Raw genomic sequence first — 23,656 nt, forward strand, 5'->3', positions numbered from 1 at the left:
GTTAAATTCAGACTGAGTAAGAATTAATGATAGTTCTAGTCTTGCCTAAATCCAAGTGTGGACAGTAGGGACAAGAGTATGGAGACAAGTCCCTGTAATGAAGACAGCAAGGACCCTCTGAGAGCAGAAGAGAGCATCAATGTGGGAGGTACGTGTAGAAGTGCCCCCTCCGATCTGAGTTTTGAGTGATGGCCATATTCTAACCATCACAACAAGGGTGTGCCAAACACTTGTTATAAAATTGACACATATTTGTATCATGCACAGCCCATTTCACTTGCCTATTTCTCACTGTTGGCCATATCACCCACACCTGAGTGAGGGTAGTACGAGCCAGTTCTGCTGGCTGATTCTCTGTGCATATATCATCAAAATCAAGATTCTGGATTTTTGTTTTTGTTCCTTGTGGTGCTGGGGATCAAATCCAGGCCCTTTTACATGCTAAGCAAGCGTTCTATCACTGAGCTACATCTCCTAAACTCAAGGTTCTGGACCAAGAAAGAAAATGACCACAATCCAGCCAACATCGAGAGTAAGAATTCTCATGCATTCAACTGTGGAAGGGTGATTTTTTTCTTTCCCGTCTTCAGAGGAGACAACATTAAAGTTAACTAACATAGTCTCATACTCTCTCAATCTCTCTGTCTCCCTCATTCTTTCTGAGATGATAATGTTGGAATGGTTTAAGTAATCCTTTGAAGTAGTTTTCATCCAGAGATTTCTAATTTTTGTTCACTATATATCTAAAAATCTATTCATATTGCCTAGTAGTAGACAAGCTATAAACTCTGACCTTATGAACATGTATAATATAACATCATAAAATATAATTAGAAGTCCATTTCAACATCACATTACAGATCTATGACTTAAGGTAATTTCTGTCATTTGAATATTACAGTGCACTGATGGTTGAATCAAATTCTTAAGAGCAAAACAATTTCTCCTGCATTAGGAGTTATTACTTTAATTGAGTAATATCTGGATTATGCTAGTGGGAATGTTAATGTTATTACCCATTATCTTGGCGATGTTCGCTCCACTGTTTCCAGAGAAAATACCGCCCATTAAATGGACAGAAGTATTAAAATAGAAAAAAAATGATGTAAGTTTTCATGGCTCATTAGGCCAAGGTCAGAACAAAGAAGTAGCTCTGACCTTGAAATGGGATTAGAAGACCCGTCCTGGAATAACTGCTAAATTGGAAGAATTCCACAAGAAATCTTTTTATTCATGGTGCATTGGATTATGTCCATACCGTGACACTCCGAAAATCAGTGTTTATTCATTTATTCATGTATTTAATTACTAATTCATTCAACCAACACACTTTGTGTCCTTAATGAAATGACCCATTAAGGCAAGACAAAGATGATTCAGTTAAAAGGGACAGTGAAACTTAGGAGATTTCCTTATCTCAGACTTTAGAGTGAGGACCTCTGGACAACATGGGATTTCTTCTTAACCAGAACCAGTGCTGTAGAGTTCTTAGCAACATAGTTTATATTTCAAAACCAGACCTGTCTCCTTTCAAAGCCTTGGCTATTTCTACCCTGCCTTTCAGATCATTGTATTTTTCAGGTTATAATACACTGTGATAAATAGGGAGACTGATAAACAATTAAAAAATGAGCAAGCTAGCTGTGGTACTAAGAATCAGATTCCACTCTGAGTGATCTTTCTTTTGGCTAGTGGGAAATGTCTGGGAGATGCTGATGTGTCCTCCAAAACTCTCCTCCCTCCTTAACCCCAACACACAGGGCTCTTTCCAACTCCTCCTCATCAAAAACCTAGACTCCTTACTCCCTGCCAGGGAAGGGCACATTCCACGTAACTCAGAAGAGAACAAAGAGCTAGTGCAAGAAGCTCTACCTCTTCCCTTCACCTCACATTTCAGGGAGGTGAGAAGCTCTCAGTACATCCTAGCATTATGCTCTTCCAGCCTCTGTCCTCCTGGTCTCTGCCACCACCAACCTATGGTCATTCCCAGCATCTTTTGATCACTATCTTATTCCAACCCAAGACAGCAGCTTCCACCAAGTATAGGACCACTTTGGCTCCTAAGATAAATTATGAACTAAGTAACAAGTCATACAATGGCCTAAGCCCATTTCCAGTTAATATAGTTGATAAAGCTTTGTGTACAGGGAAAGAAAAAGTTTCAAGTATTATCTTTTTCCATATACCATTTCCTGATCTTTCTTGTTTTGTCTTGGAGCCAGTACTTCTATCAACATCTTAAGTCAGGTCTCATCAGAGGGGGCAGGTGACAGTGGCATTACATGATAAGGAACCTGTGTAGGAAATCAATGTCTTCATAGATGACCCTTTATATCTTCTCCTTGAAGTGTCTTAACATCTAAGAGCCATAATAAAAACTCCTATTTACCATTGTATTGACCAGAACCACCTTGAAAACATTTGAAAAACCATAGATTTCTATACTCAGAAATTCCAGTTCTGTCACTCTGAGATAGGGTCTGAACATAATTGGACTTTAAAGGTCTTCAGCTACTAGTTTAGGGTACACTGTGATACAGCCCCTGCTTATGAGCCTGCGCACTCTACTTCTTGACACAAAGTAGATATAGTCCCTACTCATCAAGTCCTCCTTATTTGTGTCCACCACCAGAAAAAAAATACCAACAGACTACAATTTCCCCACTGCCAATACTGTGGTAGTAAATGTTCAATAATTAATTCTCAGGAGGAAAAAAATTTAAAAGTCCTGATTTGTTGTTTGTGTACAACAATGGCCAATTTCAAAGTATCAGTGTGATGTCACTGCAGATGGAGTTGGGAAAAGATGCATGCAGTCAACTCTCATGAGCCAGATAAGTCAACTCCAGCACATCTCAGTACCATCCACCCTTTACTGATTCCCAAACACCAAGGACGTGCCTGCTCCAGAAACAGAGGTCTATTCAGACCCTGCAACCCAGCCTGAGCCTTTTAGAAGTCCCTTGGCCTCCATTTATCTGAAAAGCTCTTGGCATGTTAAAAAGTTGAGAAACCTGCTATTACAGGTTTGGGAAAAGTGGAGTCATACTTTAACACAAAAATGTAATGCAGTAAGGTTATCTGTAAGCATTATAAAAGTATTCATTTATCAGCACATGTAGGGGTCAGTCCATAGCAGGGCATGATAGAAGTTGTTTGAATGGGCGTCTTCATTCAATTCTGTTGGGCTGTCTATGACTCTGTAGACCATGGTAGAACTGGATCTTTGGCTTTTGTGAGGTGCAAACTGTGCTGACTTCCCACTGTTCTGTCTCCCCCTTTCCATCTCTCCCCCTTTCCCCAATCCCCAACCTATGATAGGCCAGGATATGGTATTTTTCCCTCTGCCTTCTGTTCTTTACCTGTAAAGAATTTCCATTGCCAGATGCCCCTGCCATTGGCCCTAATCTGGGTCACAAAATGACAAAATTAAGCACAACAAAGACAGTGGCAGCAACAAAAACACTTGGGAGTCTAGCTCCCCGTGCATCTCTGAGAACTCACAGTCAGTTGCAAGTGAAAAGCTCTTTTATCTGGCTCCAGTCTGGCAGGTGATCTGGCAGAGAACTCTTCCAGAGGAGTCATTGCCCTTATTTCTCTAAGTCACTTCTGGCAGGAACATTATAAGCAAATCAAGTTTTGATCAGTAGAAGCCTCTGTAAAGGTGCTGGGAGCTACTGCTGATTGGTTCATTTACTAAATGTTTATTCAGTACCTCCCCCCTAGTACTGAATCTTGTGCTAGACAAGGAGGAAGAGAGGTATAGAGATGAGAGGATTAACACATAGCTTCTCTCCCCACCCAAGAGCACTCCTGGTGGGAGAGGGCTAGATGGTGGGTAATGGAGTAACTACACTTGAATGAGGTACACCCTACCACTGAGACCAACATGGGGTTTCATGTGCTTCTTGGGGAAGCACAGAGGAAGGGTGGCTACTAAACTGAGTGGCAGGAAGACCTCAAGCTTCATGCTAAGGAACAAGTAGGCTCAGGAAGGGTAAAAAGCGACCTCAGGGTTATGGTGGTTTATTCAAAGATGCAGAAGCTGAAATACTAAAATACATAGATACATGGTTTAAGAAACATCAAGTCGCTTAGCAAGGTGGCAGAGATCCCCATGATTAAGCTTTGGCACCAGAGACGTCTCAGCTCAGATTCCATCTCCTAGGTCTCTATGAGAGTGGCTGGCTCAGCTTCTATGAGCCTGTTTCCTGTCTGTGAATCCACCTCCTAGGACTGTGGGTGTGCAAGTGAAGTAACATTTGTAACTTCAGTGCACGGTACTAAGCACATGGGCCTGGTGATGAGGATGAAGATGAAGACAGTAGTGGCTGCAGAGAATACAGGGCAAGGGGTATGGGCAAGAATGAAGTTAGAGAAGTAGGCAGAGCCAAGGGTAAAGCTTTGTGCTCTGTGCTTTAGCCAAGAAAAAAATAAATAAATGGAACTTTTACCATAAATCCAAAGGAAGAATTTCAAGAGATAGACTAGCCTGGTCCACCATATCCCTTGGAAAGCCACCTCTCCTAGACTGGGGCAGGTAAAACTGGTGTCAGTAACTGAGCTAAGAGGCCTGTGCATTGGTATAAGGCAGGATGGAGGCCCCATGGTGGGTCTAGGGTGTCCAGCCCGCCCCAGAGCCTGGCTTGTACTGCATGTGAGCTTTTCTAAGCCAGGTCTGCTAGCTCTCAGCAGGGCTTGAGTCCATGAAGGAATATAGGACCAATGCTCCTATTGTCATTAGAATGTAGCTGCTTTGATGATTCCCTATCTCTCATCCTCAGATACAATGATTTGGGAGGACTTAAAGTACAAAACGTAATAGTGGTTATCGGTGGGTGGTGAGTTTTTATATTGTTTTGATAGTATTTCCTTCATCTAGCTCCATTTTCTAAATGTTCTACAATAAAGACATTTTGTAATCAGGAAAAATCCATTATTAAAAAATAGTTAAATGCCACAAATCCCCTCAAAATAGCAAGACTTGAATCAAAAATACTCAACTGAATTACAAACAGGGAAAATTTTTGTTGATCAGATCTCACTTTAAACTTCTAAGCTATTTCTTTTGTTTAATTTGCTTTTGGAGATTGTGTTGTACCAAGGAAGACAGACTAAAGATGTGCAAACAGTCTTGAAAAATAATAATTGCTTTTATTGTGATAGCTTAGAGCATAGATTGTTTCCATGATTTATAGTTCAGGAAATGTCAAGTACAGGAAAATTGTCCAGTAGTTAGAGAAATGATTGCATTATCAATATTCTCTTCTTCAAAGAAAATAAGACATATCATCAGAGAGAAGCCCAAGTGACAGAAATATTACCATATTCTGTCTGGATGAAGGCGTTTCAAAAAAAAGCATGAATGTGTGAATGAGTGAGTGAGTGAATGAGTGAATGTTACCAGGTAAAAATGGGCCCTGGTTTCATATATGGTGTTTGAAAAGAACTGCAGGGAAGTATCTAACAACTGTGATGTACATAAGCACTGAATTGCCATATCTAAGGCTGGGGGTGGGGCTTAAGTGGTAAATACAACCACTAACCTACCTAGCAAGCATGAGGTTCTGAGTTCAAATCCCATAATCACAAAAATGAACATTTAATATACATTTTATGCATCAATAGACCATTTTCCTAAGAGGAGACACAAATTACAATCTTTCATTTGGATTTTAATGTAATAGTCATAATAACAATAGTTTACATGCCTTTATAATTTATAGAGGGTTCTAACATTTAAACTTCACAACTTTAAATGTTTAAGAATCCTAAAAGAATCCTAAAAGCAAGGTATTGGCAGGGCTTGTTGCTCTAGAAGGCTCCAGAAGGTCTCTCCTAGCTTCCCACTAGTGGCTGCTAGTATTCCTTGGCTTGTGGTAGAATTGTTCCAGTCATCTCCATCCATACTTTCTTTCTCTCCTCTGGTCACATAAATTAAGTTTCACATGATTCAGGGATTTGAATGTGAATATCTATGGGGGCCATGAGGAATACTTATTTCATATACCGAGTGGTCCTTGCATTTAAATTTAGGGCTGAACTTTCATAGTTTTCTGCTTTCAACTTTTCACATTAGTGTGACTTTGGACGTGAGCATTGGTTTGTTTCCTTGCTTTTTGGCTTATTTGCTTTATTATTTGCACATTTATCTCTACTTCCCCGTTGGAAGTAACTTTCCAGAAACCACATCTTGTTGCTGTCTGTCAAGGATGGATGCAGACTGCTGGGTTTTCTTGGAAAAATCTTGGAAATGACTTGCAGAGAGGTGCACTCTTTGCTGTTAGGCCTCTCCTGCCTGCTGCCATTTGCTGAACACTTACATTCACTTACAGCTCATTTCTGTCTTGCAACCGACATGAGAGATAGATAATCATTATCCCTATTCATAAGTGAGGAAACTGAGGCTCAAAGAGTTCCATAGCATGCCCAGGGTTATACAATTAAGCCACTGAGGCTCTAAAAACCAGGCTTCTGGTACCATGGTGCTATAAAATCGCATGAATTCCCAAGTCTGACGAATATATGAACCTATTTTAAAGGGTAAAGACAGCTCATTAACAGCCAGAACTGAGTTATAATTATTTTCATCATATTATTATTCAAGTATGTGCAAAGATAACTAGATATTTAGTCCTTATGCTTAGAGCTTTCATTAGGCTATAAAAGCAAAATAACGATACCAATAATAACACAAAACCACAACCCTTTAAAAATGCTAATCAGAGAATTGCTTTAATGTGGAGGATGGGGCTATGTTTTGCAGAAATTAAATGACTTCTCACAATCTCGATGTGATGCTCTCTGCCCTGTGGCTTGAGCCATTCAGAGTTTGGTGCCCAGACACCTGTGGAGTAAACTCACTTCTCCACACACCACTGACACATTCTCACACAGCAGCACACATGCTTTGGGCTTCTTGTGTGGAGGTTGGCATTCATGTGTTGATTCTGCCTCTTTTTTTTCTCCCAGCGGTAGTACTGGGCTTATTGGAAGGCCATCTCTGAGTCCAGATTAAGAAGAGAAGGGAAAGAAAGAAGGAAGGGAGAGCTGGGCTGTGTAGCAGTCCGAGGAAGGCCTCTGCCAGCCCTCTGTTCTGGGGTGGTTCTTCATAGTGGTCCTACCTTGGGGATGGGCTTGATGTCTCTGGATGGTCAATGGATGAGGGCCACCCTTGAAGGAAGCAGTAAAGTGACATTACAAGAGGCAGCTTGGTCTAACCAAGAACAATGCAAAAGATAGCAGCTAAGATCCATCTTTCAGCATCACCCCTACCAGGAGGGAGGGACATGGGTGGTGGCGGCATCTACCACCCTGCTCCACAATAAAACCATACAGGGCACCAGTGAGTGCAAGCAAATGCACCCAGGCCATTGAAATTCCTGGGCATGCTTCATTAGATCTTTGAGATAATCTATTATATGTGTACATTAACCTTTTGAGAGGAAACAGTACTGAGGCGTGAACTCAGGGGCTTATGCTTGCTAGACAGGTGCTCTATGCCACCTGTGCCACACCTACAATCCTTTTTTTGCCTTCGTTATATGAGATTAGGTCTCACTTCCCACATATAAGATCTTTCTACACAGGTACACTCCTGGACCTCCATCCCCCTATTTGAGGCTTCTGCCTGTAGCTGTTGATGAGAGGCATGTGGCACTACATTCAGCTTCTGCAGGCAAAATGGAGTTTTATGGACTTTTCTGATTATGGCCTGGAACCACATCCTAATCTCAGCCTCCTACACAGCGGGATGACAAGTATGAGTTACCGTGCCAGCTATTGATTGAGAAGGGGGCTTGCATATAAGCCCCAGTGGCCTTGAATTAACGCTCTTCCCTGCCCTAGCCTGCCAAGTAGCATGAGCCTTCCAAGTGGCATGAGCCACTGGAACCTGGTTTGATGTTTTAAAAAATCCCCCCAAAATATAAAATTATATTTGCTTTCCTAGAGAGAACTAAGAAAACTCTACTGAGTACTGATGGCTCATATCTATAATCCTAACTACCCAAGAGGCTGAGATCTGAGGATTGAAGTTTGAAGCCAGCCAGGACAGGAAAGTCCATGAGACTCTTATCTCCAATTAGCTACCAAAAGCCAGAAGCAGAACTGTGGCTCAAGTGGTACAATGCTAACCTTGAGTAAAAAAGATCAGAGACAGCGCCCAGGCCCTGAGTTCAAGTCCCAAAAGCAACACACACACACACACACACACACACACACACACTAGCATATTCACAGATTCACACACACACACACACACACACACACACACACACACACCAATAGCATATTCACAGATTCCCACCTAAAGTTTCTCAGATCTTTCTCTGATAAAGGGGAACATTAGGAGGCAGCTACCCCATTATTCTGTTGTAAATAGCTCTATAAACATGTGGAGTGAATCTTCTCCATTCTGTGGGGTGATTCTTTGGATTGCAATAACAACCTTCAGATCTTCTCAGTATCCATGGAATATTTAGGAATATAAACTTTCCTTTCTTGATCAGCAGCACCAGCTATAAGATGACATCGTTGCTAGTCATCTGGTACAGAAGACATAGAAATGGACAGATGATCACACAATAGTAATGTAGTGTGGGCTGGGACATAGTTTAGTTGTAAGATACTTGCCCAGCATGCTCAAGATCCTAGATTTCCATCCTCAGCACCAAAGAAGAAAGGACAAAAAAAGTAATAATAATACTGTGGCATGATTGAGGCAGTGGAAGAAGATGGGGGCCTCAGGAAGGTTCTTGGAGGAGACCAAGGGATAAAGGCCATGGGATCTAGCACGAAGGCATGATCCTTAAGCCACCTGGGCATGGCAGGTGTGTCTAATGCCAGGTGAGGAAATAGGTGCACCATGAGAGAAGAGTCTGTGGGTGTAACCAAGTGTTCAGAACCACACACATCATTACTGTTCACCTGACACATTCCATCATTTCCTCACTTAACCTTTGTGCTCTCTGATTAGCCCACTTGAAGACAAGCTCCATGGGGAGGGGGTGTGTCCTTGTCTACTGCCGAAAGTCAGTGTCCAGCATGGGATCTGATGCATAAAGGACTTCAATAAGCATGAGACTTACAAATGAAGGATCCTACTCAGAGAAGATAACAACTTGATTAAACTTACACAGCCCATAATTGCCAGATTATGGAGCCAAAATTTGAATCTCAGTCTAACTTATTCCACCCTACCTACCCTCAACTCCTGTGATGGTACAGTAAAACTGAAAGGGGGTTCACTATCAGGGGACCTGCAGTGGCCCCAAGAAGCGTTGGAGAGGTAGCAGCATGTGTGTGAGATCTGAAGTTCCTAGTAAGACTATCCATTTCCTGCCAGCCAGTACCACCATTATCTGTTATCTTTATCTTCTATTATCCATTATCTCCTATTATCTCCCACACTCTCCTCAAACTCCAGCTATGTGGGGGTCTGGGGAGTGGAGAGGGTTAAGATTTTACAGCTTAGGAGAACTGTTACTTTGCATTTAAATAGCACCATTTAAGAAAGCAACATTCCCAGGAACCTTATTTGCTTCTAATATGCTGAGCACCTTAAGGCACACTTACTTCCCATCCAGGTCATTTGGAGCTTCATTACTTAATAATTTGAAAGCTTTTTATGGAAATCAGTGGGTAAAGAGAGATGATGGAGTGAAATGTCATTATATTTAAGGACCCAGCAAAACAGGCTTGCCAGCTTGCTGGGTCAGAAGCTCCTTAGTGTAGAAGGAGAGAAGGAGATGTGGATGTGCAGATTCTCATTGCTTTTGAAACTGCCTTTATTTTTAAAGCTATTCCTTGCCTAACAAAGCCTCACAGATTTTGAAATTGTCAGTAAAGAACCCATCAGTGGCAGTCTTATGAATTCTACCCCTGCATCCCCTGAGCTCACCCTCCTGGTCACTGTCTAGATTCTCAGCCTATGGACCTTCTAGATCATTCTCCCCTCACCCCTCCTTAGTGGTCAGCCTCACACAATGCCAGCCTCCAAAGCCTTCACTTAGAGCTGTCCAATTGGGAAAACCATGGGAAAGACTTTGAAGTGTGGCCTCTTTCCTACCATGGTTCAAAATTCAAAAGATGCGTAAAGTTGTACAGTCTCTCCTATGTATGGTGGTACACTCCTGTAATCCCAGCACTCAGGAGACCAGGGCAGGAGAATTGCAAATTCCAGGCCAGCTTGGGCTACTAGATGAGAACCAATCTCAAAAACAAAGGATGGAAGAGTTGGGAAGGAATAGAAAGTTTCCCCTTTGCTGCCTAGATACTCTTTCCTTCCCCTGAGACTATTTATTTTTTCCAAGTATTTATTGAGATTAACTGACTACATATATTTCACAATACTGTGACCTAGCTATACTTAGCTAAAGTCACAAACGCCTTTTAAATCTTCATAAAGATAGTCATCATTATTTTAAGCTAAATAGCTTATGAACTCTATGACCTTTAACAATAAAACTATTTCTTATGAATCAGGAGATATGTGCACTTGCTTCCTTTTGCTTAGTATCAGCTGTTCCCTCTTTCTCTTTCATTCCCTCCCTCCCATCACTGCCCTTGAATTGCTTTGTTCACTTTTATCAGTGAGACAATTCATTTTTGTCAAGTTGTTTTTCATGTTTTTCTTTTGTTTGTTTTGCTGTCCTTTACCATTGGGGCTGTGCCCCATCCTTTGCCCCTCCTCTCCTTGCCCTTTTGTTGTTGTTGAGATAAGAGTCTGGCTAACTTTGGGCCAGGCTGGTTTCAAAATCAAAGTCCTCCTATTTCTCTCTCTTAAGTATCTGGAACTTGAGGTGTGAGCCCCATTTCTAGCTTGTTAAATTCTTAAATATCCTTCCAGAGATAGTCTCTGCAACTAGAAAAGCACACATGTTCTTTCCCCCACTACCATTTCCTTGCACAATGATAGGTAATTTTACAGTAGATTATCATACAAACTTTTACACTGTGCATTGTAAATTTAACATGGTTCTTTCAAAGTTGAAATCAAAGACCATATAGCACCGTAAAAGCAAAAAAAAAAAAAGATTCAAAAGTCTACGTGTGTGTGTGTGTGTGTGTGTGTGTGTGTGTGTGTGTGTGTGTGTGTGTGTGTGTGTGTGTGTGTGTGTAAGCTATGATCCCAACTATCTTGCAATTACCTACAAATGAATAATTGATGATAGCTGTTGGGTATCTGTTGTGGTAATATGAGCAATTCTTTCTGCTTTTTCCTTCTCGCTCTCCCTCTCATTTCCTAAAATATGGCCATGCTATCTTTGTAAATTCTGAAGACCTCATTTTAATTTGTAAAGTATTTTGATGGAGTGCTTTCCTGGCCTATTTCAGATGTATGAGCATCTATAACTTAAACTCCTTGACTAATCCTTGTATCACTGAAACCTTCCTCCATGACATTTAAGACCGAAACATCTCTCCCTGACCCAACCCTGGCCCTCCCTGTCCTCTTTTCCTGCTCTGTGTCCCCTGGAAAAGCAGTCAGCTCTGACACATTCCATGCTACAGTTCGGATTTGAGATGTCCCCTCTCCAAGGCCCACGTGCTGAAGGCTCCCAGCCTGTGGCACTACTGGGAGGTGTTGGAACCTTAAGGAGAAGGAGCCTACTGGAAGGAAGTTGGGCACATGGGAACCTCAGCCCCTTCCAATCTCATTTGCTTCTTGGGCACCATGAGATGAGCAGGCCTTCATCAACACTCCCTGCACCCTACCATCATGATGCACTGTGCGGCCACAGTCCCAAAGCAATAGTACAAGACAACCATAGACTCAGACCTCTAAACTGGGAACCCAGTATCCCTTTCCTCCTAATAGGTTGCTTGTCACTGGTATTTTGTTACAGTGACGGGAAGCTGAGCTACACACTGTGTAACTTTTCATTTGTTCCCATCTGCCTCCTGCTCTGGATGAGAGTGCCATGAGGACAAGGTGAGTGTCTCCTTCATTCTAGGATTGGTCTCTCTGTCTATCTGGCACAAATTAGGGATCAGTCAGTAATTCCTAGATGAATGAATCCTCACCGGCAGTTCCCAGCAGTGCCCAGAACCACGGCACCTGCAGCTGCCACACTCTACCTTCCCCTCCTGCAGTCCTCTCAATGCTGAAGGTGACCCCTCCTCGCACCCAGTCCAGCTCCCATCTGTCCTCATCGGTTTGAGGGGGCCCCATCCTCCCCATTATCCATCCCTCCTGTGCTGGGTTACACCCTTCAACACACAGACTTCCCAGCTAGCACATGCGCATCCTGCTACTGCCATTTTTCTTGACTTCGTTTTACGGAAAGAGCTGTGTGGGGGCTTGCTGGCGCCACTGGTCACCTCTTCTTTCCTGAATTGCGGTCAGTGGTGGTTTCAGCAGTGACCAGTGGGCAGTGGTGGCTGCCGAGAGTGGGCAGGGAGATAGATGGAGGGAAGTCAGGACAGCATGGCAGCCGCACAGGACATCCTCTCTCTCTCTCTCTCTCTCTCTCTCTCTCTCTCTCTCTCTCTCTCTCTCTCTCTCTCTCTCTCTCTCTCTCTCTCTCTCTCTCTCTCTCTCTCTCTCTCTCTCTTTCTGGCCATCTCTTCTGAGCTGCTCCTCACTCCCCGTCCAGCTGTCCTGTGACTCTCTCCCCTACTTACCTACATGCTGATGACTAAGATTTCTGTTCCAGCTTGGACGTTTCCTGGACTCTAGCCTCCTAGATCCATCTGTCCGTGATCTCTCCCCCGGAGTCATCCTTGACCTCCCCAATCTACCTTTAACATACATGCATCTTGCATGTTACACCTCTACACACACACACACACACACACACACACACACACACACACAGACCACCACCACCCACCCACGCTCTTCCCTGGTCTAGTATCTCCACAGGAGACGCTTCAGCGGCCTCCTGACCTACTGTAGTCTGCTCTGCCACAGCAGCCAGGAGGCCCCTTTTTAAAAAATATAAATGAGGCCACATCCCTCTTCTGCTCACAAGCCTTCCTCCACATCCCAGTCACAGCACTCTGAGAACCACAGCCTCTAAAACCCCCAGAGAGGGCAGCAAAGGCCAGAGGCTCCCTCTAGCTTGTCATTAACTAATGGTTTCATAAATTAATTCATTATCCATCCCTGAAACAGTTCCTGCATACTTTCTGCAGGCCAGGCCAGTGCTGGGGAACAGGGAGGAAGGTGGCGTCCCTGCTCTCCTGCTGGCTTTAGACACAGGATTGGTCCTGGCTGGAGGGTGGAGCTGGGGAATTAGAACAAGGAGCACTAAACCCTCTGCCTTTTGGATCACAAAAGTCCCCCATGGTGGAGTCAGGGCTCTGAAATGGACCCTAAGGCACCCTTACTACCCTTAGGGCTTTGAGCACCAACCACCTTTCCCTGGATTCCTGGCTGGACTTCCTGGCAGCCACTCCTGTTTGAAAGCAGGCAGCCCCTCTTAGCATGTCCTCTCCCATGAAGCTCCCTTTTGCTTCTCAGCTCTGTTCCTGGCCTGGCACTAAGGTTTTTCCTAATGATAGAGATAGAAGATTGTGGGGAGAAGGGGCTGGTAGCACACAGTAAGGACATAGATGCTGCATGCCACTGGCCTCTCTAGACTCAGAAGAGAAACCAACTATCATGAACATTAGGCAGGACATAATTTAAAAAATGATACAAGTCCTGAAAACAAAGCCAAAAGATAAGCTAAATCAATGCCTGTGTGAAGGATGGAAGGTGCTGGACCTCAGAGCCACCCACCCACCAGGAATAACTGAGTCTAGAAAGGTAGTGGGGTGCACCAGGGCACCTCTGGGAGCCTTTCCTGTCCAACCTCACAAATGCCAGTCCTTCTTCAAAACCATCTTGGGAAAATGGTGATCTACAAGCATTATGCCATGTTCCCATGGGAATTACAGGCTGTGTCTGAGAAGAAATAAAAAGAAATTGAATTGGAAATGCTTCTGTGCAAACACATCATCTTCTTGTGGCTCTCTTAATGGGCTTCAGCTACTTTTCTGGCTTTGAAATAGCCGATCAGACAGCAGCTCATGATGGCGGCTGCTTTCCTAGGGGATGAGGCATAGAATTGGCACTTAAAGACCAGTGGGCTTGCTGGGGTGTCCCCCTGAGGACCACTCAGAACCTACCGTTCCCAAAGTGGCTTCTGTGTGCCGTCCCTCTTTCTCCTGCCCAGTGGGGCTGCTCTCTCACCTGCTCCTCCAGTGCTATCAGGTAGGACCCCGGTCAATTTGTACCACACAGCCTCAGCTCCATCCTAGGCTGGTGTGGTATAGGTAGACCTGGACTCAGGAGGACACCAAGCCCATCCTAATCCCAGCAGCGCATTCATTCACTGATAATGATCCCAGCACAGACCTGAACATTGACAGTGAGCCAGACAAAAACCCTTGCCCTCCCAGAGCTCCATCCTGGCAGAGAAAAAAGATGATCAAACAGTAAAGAAGCAAAATGCACGTGGGAAAATTGAACAGTGACAACTGTTAGGGAGAAAAGATATTCAACTAAAGGGCTGCAAGTGCAGGGTTGAAGGGGGAGCAAGAACATCTGTGGACATTCGAGACCGCACTGAGAAGGTGATGTTTATGCAAAGCCTTGGAGGAGGCAAAGGACTCGGGCTCTAAGATCTAGGAGAACAGAATTCCAGGTGCAGGAAATAGAAGATAGCGCGTCCTCAGCAAGGGGCAAGGGGTCTGGCATGCTGAAGCAAAGTGAGCACAGGGAAGAGTAACAGTCTGGTCAGTGAGGTCATGAGAAGGAGGGGCAGAGCATGAAGGGCCTTCAAAGGCATCGCAAGGTCCCCATCTTCTGTAAGATGCAAGGCCAGTGGATGATGGTGATTAGAGGAACAGGATGATGAGTGTGCATACCACATGAACATTCCTATAACGTAATACCTGAGGTGTTTAGATTAATAGGAAAAAAAAAAGGTTTATTTGGCTCACCATTTGGGAGGTGCAAGATTCAGGGTTAGGTGTAAACTTCCTGTTCTGAATTTTTGTCATGTTCATAATGATGCCTCTGTGGTTCTGGGAAAGACCCTCAGCCACCACAGCATGGTGGCTGGCAGTGGAGGGAGCACACGTAAGAGCAAGCCATCCCATCGCTATGCAGGAAGCCGGAGAGAGACCAGGCAGGCCTTGCTCAGACAACTCTCTCAAGGAATAACCATGGTCCGGTGAGAAATTCCTTAATCCCTTTAAAGAGCATCCCCATTTTCCTATGGACCTCCTCACTGAGCCCCTTATTCCTAAAGTCCACAGCATCCCCTAACAGCAGTGTCAGGAGACACTTCACTCACAGCCAAACCCTAGAAGAAGGTGAGGGAGCAGAGAGACCTTCTAGGAAGCAATGGTGTTCATCCAGGGGTTGGAAGGTGAAAATATTCTCGAAGTGGAGCCAACTAGATTGGTGTTAGAGTGTTCAGAACACTGTCATCAACATGGAGGGGGGCGGGCACGGTGGGAAGAATGAGGCATATTAGATTTGGAAGGGAAAACAGAGTTTGGTTTCAAAGACCCTAATTAGATATGCAGATGCCGGTGTTGGGCAGTTGGTATGCAAGTCTGGAGTTCAGAGTGGGGTTGGATAGAAGATTAAAATCTAGGGATCATCAGCTTCTGTATAATTAAGGCACAGAGCTAGACAAAATCACCAAGGAAGTATGGATAGAAAAGAGGACCAAACACTTAAGCTCAAGGGCACAAAAGAGGAGAACCAGAAGGAATGGGAAATGAAGAGGCAACAAGCCCAGAGCCAAATGGAGAGTGTGAAGAAAGAGGGGGGGGGGGGGTGATGGCTCTGCCCTGTGTCACAGAGAAGTTAGGGAAGCTGAGGATGGTGCCCACTCATTGGCCTTGGTACACAGAGATCATTGGTGACCTCAGCAAGGGTGGCTTCAGAAGAGAGGCGAATCCTCACCTGAGAACCAGGGACCATGCACTTGCCTACCTGAGAGGGACACAGGACAGACCACAGGAGACCATGGGCAAACTGTAAAGTGCCACCAGACATGAGTTGTCTGGTTTTATTTATGATCCAATAAACACAGAGCCTGCTGAAATGATGGGAGGCTACCGTTGGGCACAATTGATTTTAAAGATGCTTGCAGCCCTGTTATCACCCCATAAAATGGCTCATTTCCTGTGCTCATCAAAGGACACTAGCAAGGGATGCGAAAGTTACCTTCAGAGTTAGAAGTCAGTGGGTGATCAGTGGGAATTCTGGGAAAGCTGAAGCAGATAACAGAGCCAAACAGTGCTCATTGAACTTTGCAAGCAAGATTCCAGGTATCTCAAAGCAGAGGCTCCGAGTTGGCCAAAGCTCTTGCTGACACATGAACAAAGTGGGAGAAGAAGTTGAGGAGGATGGAAGGGAAGAAGGTCAACAAAGTGGAAAGGGGGTAAGTTTCAGGGTCAGACATCCTTGTTTTGGAATCTAGTATCATGAGTTTCTTCATGACCATCTTGTATTAACTGACTGCAAGACTATAGGTCTTAGCATGAGGAAGCAGCTTATAGCTACTGATAGGGAGATTAAGTCAAAGTTCAAGAGCCTGGAAGGTAAAGGAACAGAGAAGGAGCTGAGGCCAGATGGAGACAAGGTGACCGACTCAGCCAGGAGCTTTGGTTGCAGGTATGGCTGAGATGCCTGGAGCTTGCTCTTGGTTGGAGCTTTGCTCTGGATACCATGGGAGGAGGAACCTACCTATACTCACATTCACATTCTTCCTCTCTGTCCAGACCTGCAGCTCCTGATGCTCACGACATTTCTACCTCAAGCCTGTCCCTACAATCTGACCACAGCCCAAGCCTGTTTGGAGCTGTGCTTTCCCTGGTGTCGTCCTCCTAGCCATGAGTTCTGAGTACAGCTGTCATATCTTCCAACATGTTTACCTAAAGCAAATGGAAGATGGACATGTGTGACCTGGAGTTTCTTTGGAGTTTTTCATTTTAATTGGCATATCTTTGGAGAAGCACTAATGTCATCCAAACAAGGCGTGTACTATAAATGCCTTGAAATACTTGGTTTGCAAAGGGTCCTGTGGGAAATGTAAAAGGGCTCTAAGGATCCTTGAAAGATCCTGTCTGTGCCTTTGAGACTTGTTAAAACAAGCCTTCATTTAAATCTGATGTGTGGATTGCTTACTCTGAATTTAAGTCCTCCGTTCTTCAGGATGTGAACACCAGTGCCCCAGTGACGCCATCCTAGCCCCCTTGATAGCTTAATACTCCCCATGGGATGTTCCCAGAGACTCAGAGCTGCCAAGGGGAGGAAGCTCTCCTAGCTTTGTGGGCTCATCAGCAACAGTCCTCAGACAGTGCCACTCTAATACCCACTCTGTGCAAAGGTACTTATGAATAGAATGGTGGCTAATATTCACAGAGTACGACCTGTGTGCCACACACTGCACTGGCATGTCATTTAGTGCCTGTAACGACTGCATGCTGAGAACTGGTTTCAACCCCACTTCATGGAGGAGAAAACTAAGGTGTATAGAGACTTCCCAAAGGACACAATCGGTTAATGGTGCAATCAGGACTTGAACTCAGGTTGGATTCCACAGTTTCTATTCTCAACACAGTTACTTTCCCTCCTACTGGACTAATAAACAGAAACAATGGCTGGATAGTATGCAGTGTGCACAAAGCTAGGTGGACACAGGCATATCTACAGTCCCAATGGGAGTGCATGAAGGAACCTACACATTTGGCAATCAGCAACATAGGACCCATTTTTAAAATTTTCTTTTCTTTTCTTGTATTTTATTTCTCTTTTTTGTTGTTGTTGTTGTTGTTGTTGTTGTTGTTGGTTGTGGGACTTGAACTCCGGGCCTGGGTGCTATACCTGAGCTCTTCAGCTCAAGGCTAGCACTCTACTACTTAAGCCACAGTACCACTTCCAGTTTTCTGGTAGTTTATGGGAGATAAGAGTTTCACAGACTTTCCTGCCCAGGCTGGCTTTGAACTGTAATCCTCAGTTCTCAGCCTCCTGAGTAGCTAGGATTATAGGCGTGAGCAACTGGCACCCAGCCTGACATAGGACCCTTATGTGAACAAAAAAATACGTACACTCTGCTGGGTATGGTGGCTCATGTTTGTAATGCCAGCACTACGGAGATTGAGGCAGGAAGATCATGAGTTTGAGGCCAGCCTGGAATTTATAGACGCCCTGTCCAGAGAGAGTGGGGGAGGGAGGGAGGATAATAAAAGGAGAGCAGAGGGGAAAGGTAGAGCGAGTAGGGGGAAGGGAAAGTAATTTTACTGAGGTCCCATGTTTAGTTGACTATTTGGATATAGCCATGAATAAGCTAAACCCTTTCCAATCCTGTAGACCTTAAGGCCAGAGCAGAAAATACTGATGTTTCAAAAAATATTTAGGATTTAGGGTTTTAGGCTTATTTGTTTTGAGAGGTCTCTCTGTGTAGCCCCAGCCTCCTGAGTGCTGGGATTACAGGTATGTCAGGTATGTGCCATCTTGGCTCACATATATATATATAGGTATATTTATATATATTTAAATTTATTTATCATTTATGCTATACTGGAGTTTGAACTCAGGGCCTTGCTCTCTGTAGGCTCTATGAGCCATTCCACCAGTTCCTGTTTACATTGTTTTTGTTTGTTTATTATAAGGGTGATGTACAGAAGGATTACAGTTACATTAGTAAGGTAATGAGTACATTTCTTGTCAAATATTGTTAGCTCCTCCCTTGCTTTCTGTTACTTTCCCTCCACATTGGCTGTTTGAAGAACGAGGTTTTGCTGTATGTCTGGGTGGGCTGGACTGCAATCCATTGTGTGTTCCTCTTTGTCACTGAGATGATAAGCCTCAAGTCTGGCAAACTTTGCCTGAGCTGGCCTCCAGCTTCATTGCCTCCGCAGTAGTTAGGATTATATGCTTGAGCCACTGCACCTGGCTAAATATTTTACTTTTCAGGTAAATGTTCCAGAATATTCTTTAACACAAAAAGGAACAGATCACAAACAGGAACAGATACTGTGAAATTCCTAAATCAGACAAGGTATAGCAAGAACGTGTAATCCTCACAGAAGGACCAACCATCCTAGGAGCTAAATCTAAAAATACAGATGGAATTTCATCACTGTAAATAAATACTAATGGAGGGCCCGAACTATTGTTGTTGACTTATATACTGAAAAGTAAAATCAATATGTCATTAGCTGGGCCCTAGAAACCAAGATTTAATTGTAAAGCAAGGGGAATCTGTAGGACCTGCTATCTTGGTGGCCACCTCAACTACACCCACATTGATTTTTTGTGTGTGAAAAATTTCTTCAAGGGCAAAAGAAATGTCAGCAAGAGTATCTCATTACTTGAATCACCTTAGATTTTATTTTTATGTCTTGACCTAGCCTGCCATAATTCCAGCACTAAAAAAAAAATTCAAAAAAGGGATGCTATGTCCTGATATTTATATCCGATATAAATATCAATCATGTATATCATATGTATTATTATACATATAGTCTATAGTATATAATAATGGAAAGCCTCCCATGATATATGATATTAAGGACAATATTAAAGTTAAAATCATGGTGTAGAACAAAGCATTCAGTATGATGTTATTTTTGTAAGAGAAGCTACGTACAGTGCATGTGTGGTAGCCTATGTTATTATAAGATATCTGGGATGATGTAGCAAATGGTAAAAATCTAGAAAAAGAGAAGGAGGCAGAAGGCAAGGTAGATGTTGACATAGAATGTGTTGAGCACCATGACTTCATGGTAAACAGCTTTTCTACAGATTCATTAGTGGGGGTTTTTTCCCTGCAGATCTATGAATGCTGGGCAGTCTGTCTTCAAAGATTCCTTCCTTCTACCAAAAGCAGACACCCCAAGGAGCTTTCCTGTAGGAAGAAGCTTTAGACTCTTGCCCTTGCCCTGTGGCCTGGCCTCTGCCCTTCCCTCCCCAGGACCACATGCAAGAGATTCAGGACAAGCTCAATCTGACTGAGCTCCCTTCCTCTCAGGGGCCACCACTAAATGACCCCTCGCCTGGTGGCAACCAAGGTGGTCTGGACAAGAACGCCATTTTATAATCTTTGGGCCAGAGCCTAGAAAACACCTCAGCTCTCTTTCCTTCCAGTTTCCTCAGGGCTCTGGGGAGAAGCTTACCAATTCATCCTATTGACCAGGCACAGCTCTGAGGACTGGAGCATAGCTGTGAGCCTGCCAACAAAGTCTGTGCCCCCTGGAACTCGGGGATCTGTTCAGCTGGCAGTGACTCTCTTCCTTCACCAGCTGGTGATATTCTCGAGTTTGCGATGCGCTATGGCCAAGGTGTCAGAGCTCTTCCTGGCCCGGGCCAGGGGAAGGAGAGATCCAAGACCAGTGGCCTCCATCTGAGGAGAGCGCTGCCAAAGCCGAATCTAGAGCCTTGCAAAGATCACGACACCCTTGACCCCATGTTTAAATAGAAGTAAAACCCACCACACCACGAAGTAAATTAAAACAACATCAACAAAGTTCTGGGGGTTTTTTCCCCATGTTGACCCCTTAATGCTTTCCTTCAAAAAGCTAATTATCAACTCTGACTCAAAACAAAACAAAACAAAAAAAACTTGATTCCACCCCTATCATGCTTTAATAGTGCTATTTACATATGACCCAAACATAGCAAAGCAGATCATCATGAGAGGAGCAATATACATACTGAGTGCTCCTCTTTGTCAACTCGATTGGGTCTCTACAGCAGGAGTCCCAGGGTGACAATCCTTGCATTTCCACTTCTGGCCTCACTGTTGCATCTACTCCCCCCTCCCCCCCCCCCCCCCGGCCTGGACACAGAGCACAGGACTCAGCCTTTCAGGCTAGACAACATATGGAAGTCTGACCAACCATGATGCAGTCCAGCTCTGGCTCCAAGGGAAAGGCTGAGTGGGAGAGAAGCAAAGTTGTGGCTTGTGGGTCCCTCAGTGTCCCAGCACCATCAGGCACTCTATACCCAGTGCCACCTCTGGGTGTTTTACCCACCCAGGGGGGTAAACAATGCCACCATGCTAAGTCCATCTTGTTCCCAAGAGCCCAGCTCTCTTCACTGAACGTCTATGATTTTTTTTTCAGAGTGACGAGGTCCTCACTGTCATCAAAGCCAAAGCCCAGTGGCCAGCCTGGCAGCCTCTCAATGTGTAAGTAGCACAGACCCTGGCCCTGCCCTAACCTTGCCATGGGAGCCACTTACGGAAGGGCTGCATCGAAGCAGTGGTGTCATTAGAGTCAGTAATGGCTCTCAGGTGAACAGGTAAGTGATAAGTGAGGTTTTGCCCATGTGAAGTCCAGGGTTTGTTTGGTCTTTTTTCATTTTTGGTACTGGGGATCAAACCCAGGACGTTGCACTTGCTAGGCAAGCGCTTTGCCACTGAGCTACCTTCCCAGCCCAAACAAACTTTGTTGTTTTTTTTATTTTATATATATATATATATATATATATATATATATATATATATATATATATATATATATATATACACACACACACACACACACGCCAGCTCTGGGCTTGATCTCAGGGCCTAGGCACTGTACCACTTGAGCCACAGCACCACTATAGCCCATGTTTTTGGTTCTTTTTTTGGGGGGGGGGTCAGTCAGGGGCTTGAACTCTGTCCTTGTACTCTTCAGCTCAAGGCGAGCATTCTACTGCTTGAGCCACAGAGCCACTTCCAGTTTTCTAGTGGTTTTTTGGAGATAAGAGTCTCACAGACTTTCCCGCCTGCGCTGGCTTTGAACCGAGATCCTCAGATCTCAGCCTCCTGAGTAGCTAGGATTACAGGCGTGAGCCACCGGTGCCCAGCTAGCCCATGCGTTTTATACATGTTTCTGTCCTCTCAAAAGGTAGGCTTTTCCCCCAGTAGTCCTTCCCACCAGGGGCCCAACTCAGACATAATGGCCAATCATTACGTATTTATTCATGCCCTCAGCTACAACAGACTGAGTGCACATTTATCCTCAGAGCACACAGGTGTATTCACTGTAAGAAAAATTGAGTGATGGAAAGCCAAACATATTCTGGGTCTGTTCTCAGTTCCTGTCTCTTGGAGTCTTCAGTGATTAGGGGAATATTGCTAGCTCCAAAACCCTCCATATAGATGGATATATGCTTGCATGCATGTATGACTACATGGATGGATGGATGGATGGATGGGTTTATGGGCAAATACATAGATAAGTAGCTATAGTGATAATATCCATCAGTTTCTTGGACACCTCTCCATGGATGGCCCATATGGACCTTCAACTCATCATGTCCAAAATGGAACCCATTACTTTTACCTTTGAAAAACCAATGGTTCTCATCTATGTGGGGAAACATGAGAAGTGCAGTAAGTTATAAGGTCTTGTTGATTCTACCTTCTAACTATCTCATAAAACAGCCCAATCCTTTCCTGACCATTCTCCCACCATTAAACAAAATCATTGTCATCTTTTTATAACTAGCCTACTTTGACTGCTTCTTCCCTTCTAGTCTCTCTCATCCTAACTCCTCCTCTACACTGTTACCAAAGTAATCTTTTAAGACTCTAACCTGTTGTGTCCTCCCCTTCTTAGAATCCTTCCCTGGCCTTTTAGCCTCCAGGATCAAGTCCAGACTCCTTCATTCAGTTTGACTGACCACAGATTGTAACAGACATAGCCTCCTTTCTTATGGGTTCATTCCCTGCTCTGCACCACTCTGGCCACCCTGAATTCTGTGTGGTTTCTTGATTAAGCTTTGATTTCACTCATCCTTTAAGGCCTGGAAATGCCCATCAGGAAATGGTTTATGGAGGATGGCTTAGCTAGCCCCTCCATAGGGTGGTCTGCATCCATGAGCAATGGTATTGATGTGGGCAGCACCAGCATGGGAAATAGGTGAGATCCTGCTCTGTAGGAAAAAAAATCATACTCAAAATGTTAGGCACTAAAAAGGAGGCTCCCCTCGATGGGACAGCAAGAGATGAAGGCCACACATACCTTCCTAGCTAGAAGCAGGGAAAACTGTTGCCACATACCTGGTGCCCAACTACTCAACTACTGAGCAAACTAATGGATCATCCTCATCATATGCCAGCCTTATACACAGGCCCTCCCCTTTTGACCATCCAACCCAGAGCGGAGAGAGATAACAAATAGAATTCTATCCCTCTAGGCCTGTCCTTTTGCATAATTCCAGATGGCACCATAGACACTGAATATTCAAAATATAATATCATCATGGCTTCCCTGTATGCTCTAGGCAGGTAAGTGTTAGGATAACCAGTTCTAGAAGCTCTGTGAAGTGACATAGCACAGCCCAGGGGTATGCAGAGTTGGCAAAGGAAGTACATATGTTAGATACATGGCTGAGTCTAGAAGAATGCTCCTTGCCCTGAACAGCTGAGCAGAGGGAGTCCAAATGGCTGCATACAATGGCTTTCTAACCTGCTGGGATCTCAAGCCTTGCTCTGGATCCTTCACACATACCTGGAACTGCACCAGCACAGCAGAAAACCTTCCCAGCCAGGAAATCCTTTCTCTCTCCAAAGAGAAGCAGCTGGAGGCAGGGCCTACTGTCCTGTGAGGTAGGCATTTGCCCCTCAGCATCATCTGTCCAGAAAGCACCCTGTGAACTCACAAATCTCTTTGTGTAACTGACATTATTCAGCAGTTAGGTCTCCCTGAA

The 23,656-nt window shown here is 44.3% G+C and overlaps 1 protein-coding gene across 1 annotated transcript in view; it reads left to right on the forward strand.

Annotated features, from left to right (window-relative positions):
- Positions 1-23,656, forward strand: part of Spon1 (spondin 1) — a 268,437-nt gene that overhangs the window by 224,787 nt on the left and 19,994 nt on the right. The window contains exon 7 of the mRNA XM_070019438.1: positions 21,079-21,143. Within this exon, the coding sequence (XP_069875539.1) occupies positions 21,079-21,143 (65 nt within the window). The remainder of the gene's footprint in view (positions 1-21,078; positions 21,144-23,656) is intronic.

The sequence above is a fragment of the Dipodomys merriami genome, unplaced genomic scaffold (assembly GCF_024711535.1).
Source record: "Dipodomys merriami isolate MVZ:Mamm:240054 unplaced genomic scaffold, mDipMer1.0.p SCAF_133, whole genome shotgun sequence".
In the NCBI taxonomy this organism is placed as follows: Eukaryota; Metazoa; Chordata; class Mammalia; order Rodentia; family Heteromyidae; genus Dipodomys; species Dipodomys merriami.